Source organism: Microplitis demolitor, chromosome 8 (genome assembly GCF_026212275.2).
Source record: "Microplitis demolitor isolate Queensland-Clemson2020A chromosome 8, iyMicDemo2.1a, whole genome shotgun sequence".
Lineage (NCBI taxonomy): Eukaryota > Metazoa > Arthropoda > Insecta > Hymenoptera > Braconidae > Microplitis > Microplitis demolitor.
In genome coordinates this window covers 9,174,303-9,187,149 of record NC_068552.1, presented here as the reverse complement: position 1 = coordinate 9,187,149, position 12,847 = coordinate 9,174,303, and the positions used below count along the sequence as shown (strand labels likewise).

Here is a 12,847-nt window from a genome sequence, read left to right as displayed (position 1 = left end):
AAGTATACCAACGTTGCATCTGCGTCGTATATATATATATATAAGGTCACACCTTCTGGGATTCAATGCTACAGAAATACCGTAAGGAGAATACTTACTCTGTTTTGTTTGTTGGACCGTCTTCCAAATTAGTTTCTGAGACAACAACTGTATTCTTAGTTGCTGTTAAAGATACGAGTTTTTCGTTAGCAGTGACGGGAAATGAGGACTCATGTGGCTTTTCTAATTTTTAAACGGAACATCTGGGTTTGTTTATTATCAAGGGCAGGGACCTTGCTATCTTGGAATCAAATATTATTCTTGAAACTTATCCAGAACATTTGGATCTCTTAATGTCTGTTAACGCCAAATTTATTTACGTAGAAAGGCATATCAGGAATCAGGTCCAGTCTCTTTATGTAGATGTTATGTTATATCGTTATAAAATTAGACGAGACATGTTGACAAACTCATTGGCCATCGCATCGACCCAGCCCGACGAGTTTGCATACCGATTTATGGGAGACCTAGGATACATGGCAGTCCTCGCTGGCGTAGTTATTCACATCGTCCAGTGCATTCCAGTGGAAGTCAAAATTCAACACGCGACCAGTTGCTACAACCGAATTCCAGTAAAACGGGGAAATCTCACCATATTCCTCATGCCAAGGACGCACGCCCTTACTCATCAAGCCTAAGAGATCCCATGCAATTCGACTTTGCTCCTACACTACAAATAAGGAGCGACCTGGTATAAATTTATGCCAACTCCGGTGGAAACCGTACCTCCAGTCAGTCTGAGATCTAATTCTGAGATATTGGAGCTATAACAAGTCCCACCAATTTAGCGATCAGCGGAATCTACACCAAAGACGACCTGGAGACCATAAAAAACCGAATCATGTTCATGACTAAACAGACCTCCGTGATAGAGACCATGACTTAGCAGTCCACCAATGGATCAAAGACATATCCATCCCTTTTGAATGTGCTGAACGAAGACGTCTTGGACCATCTGGCTGAAAATGCCTGGAATAAAACCTGGGAAAAATTTATAATCTTTGGCACGTTCAGAGCTGGTATTATTGGGATACTGATGTGTCTACGAGTGATTGAGTCAGTGGCAGATATCGTCATAAGCGGATATGCGCTGCATTCCGCCTACGGATGGTCAATTCATCTTTTGGGAGCCGTATAGGGCTCTTTAGCCCACCTCCTGCTACATTTAGCGAAAGACCCCGCAGAAGGATATCTAAGGGTTCCTGTTCAGAGACTCACCGAAGGGAACACTGTGGATTTAGGAATGGGATCTCCACCGACCACTTCAGAATTATACCCGGTGTTAACAAACACCGACAATACCAATAACCAACCAACGCTATCCATCAAGCAAGAAGAATGCCAATGAGTATATCATAGATATTCTTGTAAATTCAAGTAAAAAAAACTAGTAAATTCACTCGTAATTCTGTCTCTCGGCGGGGGTGTTACGTATCGCAATATTTAATAAAAAGGAAAAACCTCGAATAATGAGAGTATACATTAAGTGCCTCATTGGTCATTTAGAAACTTTACTTTCGTGCGTCACAACTCTTTTAACGGCTTAAGACCCAAAACAAACATCGTAAACTTAAATATTTTTTCGAATTATAGATAAGATTTGAAAACCTTTTAAAAAAAGAACTCATTAAAGAATGTTGCAAATAAACAAATAATTTATTGCACGACTTATAATGCGAAGCATTAGAGAATGCTTTACAATCGAAAATTATTTTTGCCTCCTTTCTACAACTATTTCTGTTATTATCGTCTCATTAGTATACAGAAACGTCTTAAATGATGAACCATTTTACAGATAATGGAATAAAAATTATTTCTGAAACGTTCAAAATCTCATTCAGTGCAATAGAAACGAGAAAATCATTCAAATAAACTGAAAAATTTTCCCGTCAAGCAGCAAAAAAATTTTGTAGATTGAAAACACAATATCTCGAAAAAGAATCCATGATTTAACTCCATTTTTTTTTAAATGACCCGTTAAGCCCTAGAAGGATTTGTTTTCGAAAATGGCTATATAACTTTGGGTTATGCAATTATAATTAATGAGAAATTAAATCACATTTTCTCTTCTTTATTTTAGCCTAAAAATGTATGGACATTCGTCTGAAGAAGTGCACATGTGTTGTTTTTTTTTAATATCTTAACAAAAATTAAAATAACAATATTTAATAAACAATAATTGAAGTTTCTAGGTGGGTACACCATACCTGGTAAATAACATTTTATAAATAATATTTAATAATAAATAACTGAAGGTTCTTGGCAAGAAGCCAGGCCTGATAAATAATAAATAATAATTAGAAATTAAAGGTTCTAGGCAGGTAGCCAGACCTAATAAACAAATAAAATTAGATGAATAATAGATAATATTTCATACATAATATCTGTAATAATATCTGATAAATAATAATAATACTTAATAATTAAAGGTTCTAGGCAAGTAGCTAGACCTGATAAATAAATAATAATATGTTTTTTTTGGTTTCTTTTTGGCTATCGTCCCGATGGGGCCATGTGCCACAAATAATAATAATATTAAATAAATGATAAATGATAATTCATGGAATGGAAAATAAAACGTGAACAGGAAAATGCGCATGTATGTGAGTGTGTGTATATTTCGCTCACGTGTAAATGTCCTTGCATGTGGATGGATGCATATACACACATACTTATTTAAATAGACACATAGATGTAAAAGGGAGCATCCAATCATAGAGGGAGTTTAGGCGACGCTCCCCGGAAAATCAAAGAGTGAGGGTAAGGGCCCAAAGAAACAGACACCTAATTGGTCACAGTTTTCTCCCCCATTGAGGTCAATTGGAACGCCCTGAAAATCGAGACCCGAAAAATTGGTCGGGTGTGTAACAATCGATATATACGTATCGCGATTTAACCATATATTTTTTTTATTTTCTTTCAAGAAGGGTTTACCAAACTGCACTCCAACTCTTCTCATCGAGATCCTTTCACTTTTCGCAGGTACCTATCTAAGTGCGTGCACAATGAGTAAGGATAGACGAAGATCGACAGATATGATAATATACTTGTCTCCCTCTCTCTCTCTCTCTTCATCAAAAGGGACAGAGTCTATGCCCAAACCCAACTACGTCTTTTAGCTGTATATTTATTTTGCATCCACGCTTACCTGCGTACATCTATTTACAATACAGTTATAAGAGAATGCGTATGTGTGTGTGTACGGGCGTAGTACCCAAAAGCAAGTTTAGCTGCGACTCAGCGGGACACCTGCACGTGTGCACCGGACTTCTAATTGAAATTCAAATATATATAAAGATTCTATGACCATCTCATTTCCATATTCCGAGTCACCTATGACATTTCGAAAGTCACCCGGATCTATGTACTTCCAATAGAGTATTGAAGGATTCGGCTTAAGCAAAATGAATCAATCCTGAGTTACTATACTCGAATAAAGAAAATTCGCGCTAATGCAATAACCGCATTAAACGAAAGTTTTAATAATGTAGCCGAAGTAAATGCGATGAAGAAAATGCTAGACGGATTAGCACTCGAGTCATTCAAACGTGGACTACCAGACGATCTAATATAAGGAGTAAGTGTACAAAATCCTGATACTCTCGATGAGGCATATAAAGTCGCACTACGGCTCGAAGAAGACCTGAAAGGTAGTTCTCACCGTTACTCCAATTATTTAGCCTACGCGCAGTCCGAATCAGCAAATCTTGATTTACCGCGTAGAACTCGAACGGTAAGCTTTCAAGACGAAAAACGTCGAAATACCATACCGTTCAGATTTATTCGCGAAGACAATAACAGACCTTCTAATTCATACAGTAGATCTCCGGTGCGGGATACGACACCACCACGTGATAAACGCAACTATCCTGAGCGTGGCAATTCACCCTATCGTTCGCGAAGCCGATCACCCGGAAGCTACTATCCATATTATCCTCCACCGGGTTATTTCCCTCCAATTCCATATGTACCTCCTATGCCATACCATACCCACCTCCTGGAGCATATCCACCTCCAGTACCATATAAACCGCCATATTATCAAAGTTATCCTCCTCAAGATAATAATCAGAACAGCTTTAATAACAATTATAGCAACAATAATCCCAATAATTTCAATAATCGTAACAATTATGACAATAATAATCAAAGATACGGTACCAATGATTATAATAGCTATAATAGAAATAATTATGGAAATTACAGTAATAATAGTAACCCACAAAACCAACAAAATAATTCAAGACCAACCTCTCCTGCACCACCTAAGGAACCTTTAAACTCCAACGCGGTTCGACGGAACGACGCGACGTCGAACAGCGCGAACCCCACGGAAACGCGTCCATCATCAATCAGATTCCTGACCGTCGAAAATTCGTAATGTGGTCTGAAGTCCAGGGTAGAGGACCGGTCGTTACTCTAACAGCCCTTGAGTTGCGAAACGGCAGAGCTCGTTCTCTAGTCGACACAGGAGCTGACATAAATGTTATCAGAAAAGACGCACTTGCCCCTCGTACAATAATTGATACCTGGGATTCAGTATCCATAAAAGGAATCACTACCATTTATCACAATACCATAGTCGCAGATTCCGAACCCGTAAACCCAATCCCGCTCGAAAATACCAAAGGTGAACCATTTGATACACCCCTGGTAACTATGTTTCGAAGTGAAGACGAACCCTCAGTATTCTTTTTAAAAGCTAGAACTCGAACAGTAATACCAATTAATCTTCCTAAGACTGATCTAAAAACTGTGTTTTTACCTCGCATTGAAACTCGCGAAAATATTTTCATTGGTAATGCCTGGGTCACGAACAATGACAGTACTTGCTACGTCTACGCGATAAACGCATATGAGGATGATATCGAATTAGTCGTTCCACCACAAGAAATTATTCCCTTCGAATGCGATGGCAGTTCAGAGGATTTCTTTGACGATTCTGAAGATAGCAATATACCGGAAGATGGTCAGGACAGATTCGAGCGCATTTGTGCGAGTCTCCGACTTGATCATTTAAATATTTTGGAAAGAGAGCATGTGCATGAGCTTATCAGAGAATTTCCGATGCTCTTTCATCTCCCTGGAGATGATCTTCCAGCTACAACAATGATGACACACTCGATTCCAACGACTGGTGAAATTCCTATATCAGTCCGTCAGTACCGTTTTCCACCTGTACATAAGGAAGAAATCGCTCGACAAGTAAATAAATTACTGAATGATGGTGTAATATCTGAATCTGTATTTCCATATAATTCACCCCTTTGGATAGTCCCAAAGAAGCCAGATTCGAAAGGTAATAAGCGCTGGCGTATGGTAATTGACTTTACACAATTCAACGAGAAAACCATAGGCGATGCTTATCCTCTCCCGAATATAGTTGAGATTCTCGATAGACTAGGGGGAGCAAAGTATTTTTCAGTTTTCGACTTGGCTAGTGGATTTCATGAAATCAAAATGAATCCAAAGGACCAACAGAAAACTGCATTCAGTACACCAAATGGTCACTTTAAGTATAACAGAATGCCATTTGGACTGAAAAATGCTCCAGCTACTTTTCAACGACTTATGGACCGAGTTCTTCTAGGTCTACAAGACGTTGAGCTATTTTTCTATCTCGATGACGTCGTTATTTTCGCATCATCACTCGAAGAACACGGCATATGTGACCGAAGACTCTTCAATCGACTAGAACAAGCCAATTTAGTCTTACAATCAGATAAATGTGAATTTCTAAATCTAGAAGTTGCATATCTTGGTCATATTATTGGCAATGGCGGTGTACGTCCAGACCCAAAGAAGACTGAAGCTATCGAAAAGTTTCCAAAACCAAAGACAGTTACGAACATCAGACACTTTCTTGGATTAGCTGGTTATTATCGTCGCTTCATTGAAAACTTTTCAGGCCGTGTGAAACCATTAACAGAACTATTAAAAAAGGATAATCCATTCAACTGGACTTCAGCTCAACAAGAAAGTTTTGACGACTTACGCAAGGCACTATGTACATCTCCAGTTTTGCAATATCCTGACTTTTCTCAACCATTTATCTTAACTACTGACGCTTCAGATCTCGCTATTGGTGCGGTATTAAGCCAAGGAAAAATTGGTGAAGACAGACCAATCGCTTATTTATCAAGACTTCTCAAAAATGCAGAGCGAAATTACACAACAACCAAAAAAGAATGTTTAGCAGTTATTTACGATATTTTGAATTTTCGACCGTACTTATATGGTCGAAGATTCACTCTCGTCTGTGACCACGAACCACTAAAATGGATCGACTCCGTCAAGCCGCCAGTACAGCGGTTAGTTCGATGAAGAACGAGATTAAGAGAGTATGAATATGTCTTCTATTACAAACCAGGAAGATTGAACGTAAATGCAGATGCATTATCAAGGAATCCTGTTGTTTTGCCAATGGTCCCCACAGGAAAATCTGAAACAGCTGCGAGGCAGTCTAGTTCAATTACCAAACACCTAGAACGGCTGCGATCATCCGCCGTAAAAGCAGCAGAGGCAAACGCCAGTACTATAGGTGAGAGAGTAAGATTGAGAAAATTAGCGAGTAACCCCTCGCTAGCGCAACCACCTCTCATCAGGCGTACAAAGACTATCGCTGAAATCCCAATACCTCCAACAGAGAATCGTAAAGTTGGTCGACCTCGAAAACAACCAGATACTGTTTAACCAAGTGATCCAACACCACCAGTACCGCATGCTAGAAACAGTGCTTTTCCGAGTCTCACTAGTAATCGTGTACCACTCTCTAAATCTTCTGAAAAACCAGGACCATTATCTACCAAAACTCGAACAACTGACTATCAACTTACATACGCAAATAATCAATCAGGCGAAAAAACTCCTTGACTAACTGAACCGATACCAGTACCACTGCCTAAAAATGTTATCGAAGTATCACTTGGACCATCTTCAGGGAATGATAATTATTACTGGGATCGACGTGCTGAAGATCCAACTTACGAATCTCCACGAACAGAACCTCCAACTAGGAAACCTGAAGCACAACCCCACAGACTATCTGGCGTAACATTTCGACATCCTGTAGGACGATCGACCCCTGCAGTTGCTTCAGAAGGATCAATCACAGAATCAGAGGTAGATGAAGCAATATCATGAGGAGCAGCAAGCAGACGATGGGCTAATTTACCACCGATCGATGAAATCCATTCGAGTACAAACTCGGATGAAGAAGTTCATGAAGATGAAGAAGTCCAACAACCACAACAGATAAGAAGACAATCCATAGCCAATACTGTTCCCTGTGAATTATTTGACCCTGGTATAAAAAACCATGAAAGTAAGATATCCTTACACACGACGAATGAAAACTTGACGTATTTCAGAGATAATTATTTGCACTTTATTTCTGCTGATTGTGAACTTACAACCATCACATCGCGACTACTGATAGAAACAGACAAGATAGATCCACAGGATCTGAAATTGAAGAAACCAAAAATTAATCAAGTACTAATAACATCACACGGTAAACATAAAATTCTCAGTGCAGTGTTAAAAAGGAACCATTTTGACTCATTTTCCATACAAGAATTAAAAGATGTATTAAAAATTGTCAAAAATGTACTAAACCACTACAACATAAAAACTTTGCGAATCTCAAAACCAGGAGATATGCTCGAAGGTTTGAGCCAATCACTTGTCACTGACGTTCTTAAGGAATGCTTAAATGACTGTGAATGTTCTCTCACCATTTGTCACGGAAGCGTAACCATACCAGACGAGGATGTCCGCAAGGATATCGTCGCGGAGTATCACGAAAGCCTAACAGGTGGTCATAAAGGTATAACTAAAACATACCGAAGAATTCGTGAACGATTTTACTTGCCAAACATGAGAGATGACATCACAGAATTTATTCGTACATGCAGAAGTTGTCAAGAACAAAAACTAGTTCGGATCAAGACTAAAGAACCAATGATCATCACGGATACTCCTGCAGAACCTTTTGACAAGATCTCAATCGACACAGTGGGACCATTACCTCAAACGCCATCAGGCAATATGCATATCCTTACTGTGCAAGACAATCTCACGAAATATTGCGTAGCAGTACCAATACCAAACATTAAGGCTGAGACTATTGCAGACGCACTTGCTCGCCGCGTTATTATTCAGTTTGGGTCACCTCGCGTAATATTAAGTGATCAAGGGAGATCATTTGTTGGTAAAATATTTCACCACCTAGCAAAAATTTTCAAAATTAAATAAGTAACTACCTCCGGATACCATCCACATACCAATGGATCCCTAGAGCGTAGTCACATAGTATTGGCAGAATTTATCAAACATTATGTAAATAAATATGAAGACTGGGATAAGCTTGTTCCCTTTGCAATGTTTTCATATAATATCGCTGTACATGAATCTACTAATTTCACTCATTTCGGACTTATATACGGTAAAAGAGCGCGCATACCCAGTTCTTTTCCACCCCCAGACAAAATTGAAACTTACGGAACCTACCTATACGACCTAGTCAACCGTATGGATGACATGAGACATTTCGCAGCATCTAATTTAATTAAATCCAAACACCGCTCTAAACGTTACTATGACGCGCACCTGAACCCCAGTACTTTGAATGTTGGAGATCAGGTTTATGCTATAAAGGAACCACGAAAGGGTAAATTCGATTCGCATTATAAAGGTCCATATGTGATAGCCGAGTTATTAGATAATAATACGGCTATAATAGAGGATGAAAAGGGCAAACGTTCCCTTAAGCACATAGATAAGTTAAAAATCTGTAACACACGAGATTCTACTAATTCTAACACTGACACTCAATCTGACTAACATATTACTATTTCCTGTATGTCCTACTAATCGTTATGTTCTAGTTATATAAAATTACTCCAGGTGAAACAAGTAAAAATCCAAGCACCATGGGGTGGATAAAATTTATCCTCTGGATGATATCAGCCGTCCAATTGACGTATGGATTCCTGGCATACGACTGTGGAACCCCATCAATAAACGTTACTTCATTATCCCTACTAGACATTAAAGACTGCAACATGCCTACCGCAAAACCAGTAATTAAAAACACCAAGGTCCAACTATTACAATCCAATAGTTTCTCACTTATAAAGATTATTCAGTGCAAACTCCCCATTCAACGTACAATTTTCTATTGTGGCATACTTGACCACCTGTTTGGAGAAACGAGCAATAATATGGAATTTATGCAGGAACTAAGTCACGAAGTTTGCAAATCCGTTCACGATAGCGGACTCTTTATGTATCGAGATATCACACTTGCAGGTGTTTAGAAAAACGCCACGACTAGATTCCCGATCACCCTGGCCAGTTCATTCAGCTCCGGAGGTGGTTGTAAAAAAGGATCATACTCCGATCTTTACGGTAAATGCGAAGGAGTCACTGTAACCGGGCATGCCACCTTCACCCTACAAGACTATTACACTCCTACTAGTCTGGATCAAAACGAAATAATATTACGATCGTCCGATGCAAATACCAGCAAGGGAAGTGTAGGGACATCGAAGGAGGAAACACCTTCTGGGATTTATTACCACCGGATCAGTGCAATTCTCGCAAGTTCTCCATACTTTATGAAGGAACAGCTAGCAAGATACAAGATCATGTCAATAGGAAATTCGGAGAAGAAGTATATTCAGTGACTACTGGAGGCGTAACGATCGCACTAACAACTAAGGGTCATATCGCAAACTGCGCCACCAAACTAATTAAGACTGAACATCCTAGACTCTTCATACTTGACTCCGAGAATAGTGAATTTTTCCATGACGCCAATAGAATAGATACTCAATCCATGGACCTTTTCACATATGTAAACACTAAAATTGTATATCTAGAACGCCACCTTCACAATCAGATCATGATGCTATACAACGATATGATCAGACAAGAATGTGAGCTAGAAAAGAAAGTTCTACAAAATGCACTTATTATAGCTACGCTGCACCTGATGAATTTGCTTTTCAATTCATGAAGAAACCGGGATATTGCTCATGTTTCAGGTGAAGTAATAAGATTTGCCAAGTGTATAGCAGTAGATGTAAAAAGGCGAGATACAAAAGAATGTTACCAAGAGTTACCTTTACTAAGAGCTAACGACACACATTACATGTTGCCACGAACTCACATATTAATTAAAACTGGAACACAGATAGATTGCAACCCTTTACTAGCACCGATGTATCGACTAGACGATTCATGGTACGAATTAAATACTAAACTTTCCTTTGTACCAAATCCAGAACAACTTACAGCTTCAACAAACCATTCTTGGAAGTATGTACCAGCTCAAGGACTAGCGACAGGAGGAATCTACTCTGACAACGACATCGTGAAATTAAAAGACTATATGATGTTTCCTTTGGAAAGAACTGCTGTATTACACACTATTGCCAGAGGAGCAACAGAACAACCTGTCTATTCGACGTCTACGAACCTCTCAGCTTCACCAACTATACGAACAACAACTCTACAAATCTACTTCTCATCGACTCATACGGATTTTTATCCTACGATTTTACCTTGGATCAAGTAAAAAGAGAACTACAAACAACTAATTTGCCCAAAAACCAAAACTGTCTATCCCCTTATTTCTTGCATGGAATAGTACTTATTTCACTAATTTTAGCAGGATGCTTAACATTTTTATTTAGAAAATTAATTTTTTGTTATACTAGGAATAAATTGCCAACCTTAGAGACCGGAATAACTTATCAGCAGTGCACCAACATCCACGAAGATCTGGAATTTTCAGACTCTGACGAAACAAAGTTATGTGCAAAGGTCTCCCCAACAATAGACTTACCACTGACGAAGAAAGAGACGCTAGTATAATAACGATCCAACAACATAAAAACTTGAGCCAAAGTTTCGAGGATTTCTGTGAACTCACGTCATTCCTAATCCATCGAAACCACTGGAAGACAGCACAAGCTACAAGAAAATTACGGACCAAACTAAGAATACGAAATAATCTCCTTTGCGACGACTTCTTTAACGAGGAGGCATACAACATAGACCCCATCAAGGAACACCGAGCTTACTAAAAGGCTCTGGGAACATTTCAGTTATTTCTACCATCATCATTGGATATAACTGACCTGGACTGAGCTATCCTAGTCAGTCACCGCGAACACTTCCGGAAAATCTTTTTACGAGAATATTGGATAGAGAATTCACAACATCGTTGCATTCGATACAGCTATAGAATCAGTTCGCTAAACAATCGGTTCGAAAACTTAAGAAACACCTTCTTTTTCCACTTGTGAACAATACCTTTCAGGGTATTATGGACATAGTGATTGACATCCAAGGATTTTGAGACAATAAAGAAAAATTCATTCCAATAGAAATTGCATTAGTTGTGACCACCGAAGACATCTTGGGCCACTGGATAGTCGATCAACCATTTCCATACCACAAATTATCACCTAAGGTACGTGAAAGAAACGACTGGGTCACTTCAAAGCATCACGGTATTCACTGGTCAGAAGGTGACACGCAACTCCATTAAGTATTAAAAATCCTAAAGAGATACGCTTGGAACGCACGCGCAGTTTACACCAGAGGAGAAATCAAAGCTACCTATTTACAACAAGTATTAAAACGTGAAATAGTAAATTTAGAAAACAGAAAATACAACTGTCCTAAATTCGACGTCATTCGGACATCATCAACCACTTGTACCAACCACGGACTCAAAAAGAATTACTACTGCGCACTAACCAACGCAATCTGCCTAAGGCAGTGGCTACGTGATCGACAGTTGAAAACATTTCCTTTATAAAACCTACAATGACGCATAAAGTAACCAAACATTTCTCCAGGAATCTCTCAGTTGGTCTAGACATGCAATTTGCATATATCGTTTCGTCCATAATCCTCCAAGACCACTGGTACAGACGAAAACGCATAACAGCACTGGGACGACTTCGCCGCAGTAGCATATATCAACAACACTCCGACCCATTAGACCTAGAGAAAGATCTACGAGTATTACCCAAACCTGTGAGAATCAAGGAAGACATCAAAACCAGTCCCTTAGAGATACGCGTCGCTTGGATTATTGCCCAAGACAAACACCTAAGGATACAAGTCATGAGGAATTACTGGAAAAGCAAGAGCCACCTCAGAGAACAACGCAAAATACGTAAACCCCAACATGAATACTTTCCAGAAATAATCTACAAAGTAGACCTGCTTCGTCTATTTGGAGAGATACCATGGGCAGACGTTCACACCAGTCTCTACCTCGAAGAAACTATAATCCGGTTATCTAACCTGATTACAGTCAGACACTTTCATTAACGACCTTCGACCTACTGCTATCTCGACCTCATGGATGATATATCAAGATTCTATGAGGAACCAGACTTACCATCCGACCTGTACCCATGTAATTACCAGCCCAGTGTAAGTTTATACTGCCCATACGCTACTTCCAGCATAATGAGCCGAGGTTCATCTACGTATATGGATGTCATGGTTTCCATAAAAGATAGAGTTACTTATGTCGAGAATAACTGCAAGAAACAAGCTCGTCGACGCAAAACAACCAAGATACGAGGTTGTAAAAGGAAGATCCGAAAAAAGAAGAACCCACGGAAAAAGTTAAAAACAAAATTAACCTCTAACTTAGGTATAAGGGTAATAAGCAAACGCTAACAAATTGCTGACTCCTCCGCATGCAGAAGTAAGGCAGGTAATATACATATTCACCTTATAAATACTAACCGATGGTAATGAACTAATAATGTAAATAA

At 39.1% G+C, this 12,847-nt stretch overlaps 1 protein-coding gene across 1 annotated transcript; it reads left to right on the top strand.

Moving 5' to 3' along the window:
- Positions 1-4,418: 4,418 nt before the first annotated feature.
- On the top strand, positions 4,419-8,882 carry LOC128668466 (uncharacterized). Its single transcript, XM_053741541.1, has 4 exons — positions 4,419-6,150; positions 6,409-6,690; positions 7,189-8,250; positions 8,395-8,882. The coding sequence occupies exons 1-4, from the start codon at positions 4,419-4,421 to the stop codon at positions 8,880-8,882; spliced, it is 3,564 nt and encodes a 1,187-aa protein (XP_053597516.1).
- Positions 8,883-12,847: the final 3,965 nt, after the last annotated feature.

Excerpts from the sequence above, each read along its gene's own strand:
- LOC128668466 (XM_053741541.1), top strand. The coding sequence starts at position 4,419 with ATGTGGTCTGAAGTCCAGGGTAGAGGACCGGTCGTTACTCTAACAGCC. Across the intron at positions 6,151-6,408 it reads ATTAAGCCAAGGAAAAATTG|GAAGATTGAACGTAAATGCA; the intron begins GTGAAGACAGAC and ends ATTACAAACCAG. Across the intron at positions 6,691-7,188 it reads AATACCTCCAACAGAGAATC|CAAGCAGACGATGGGCTAAT; the intron begins GTAAAGTTGGTC and ends CATGAGGAGCAG.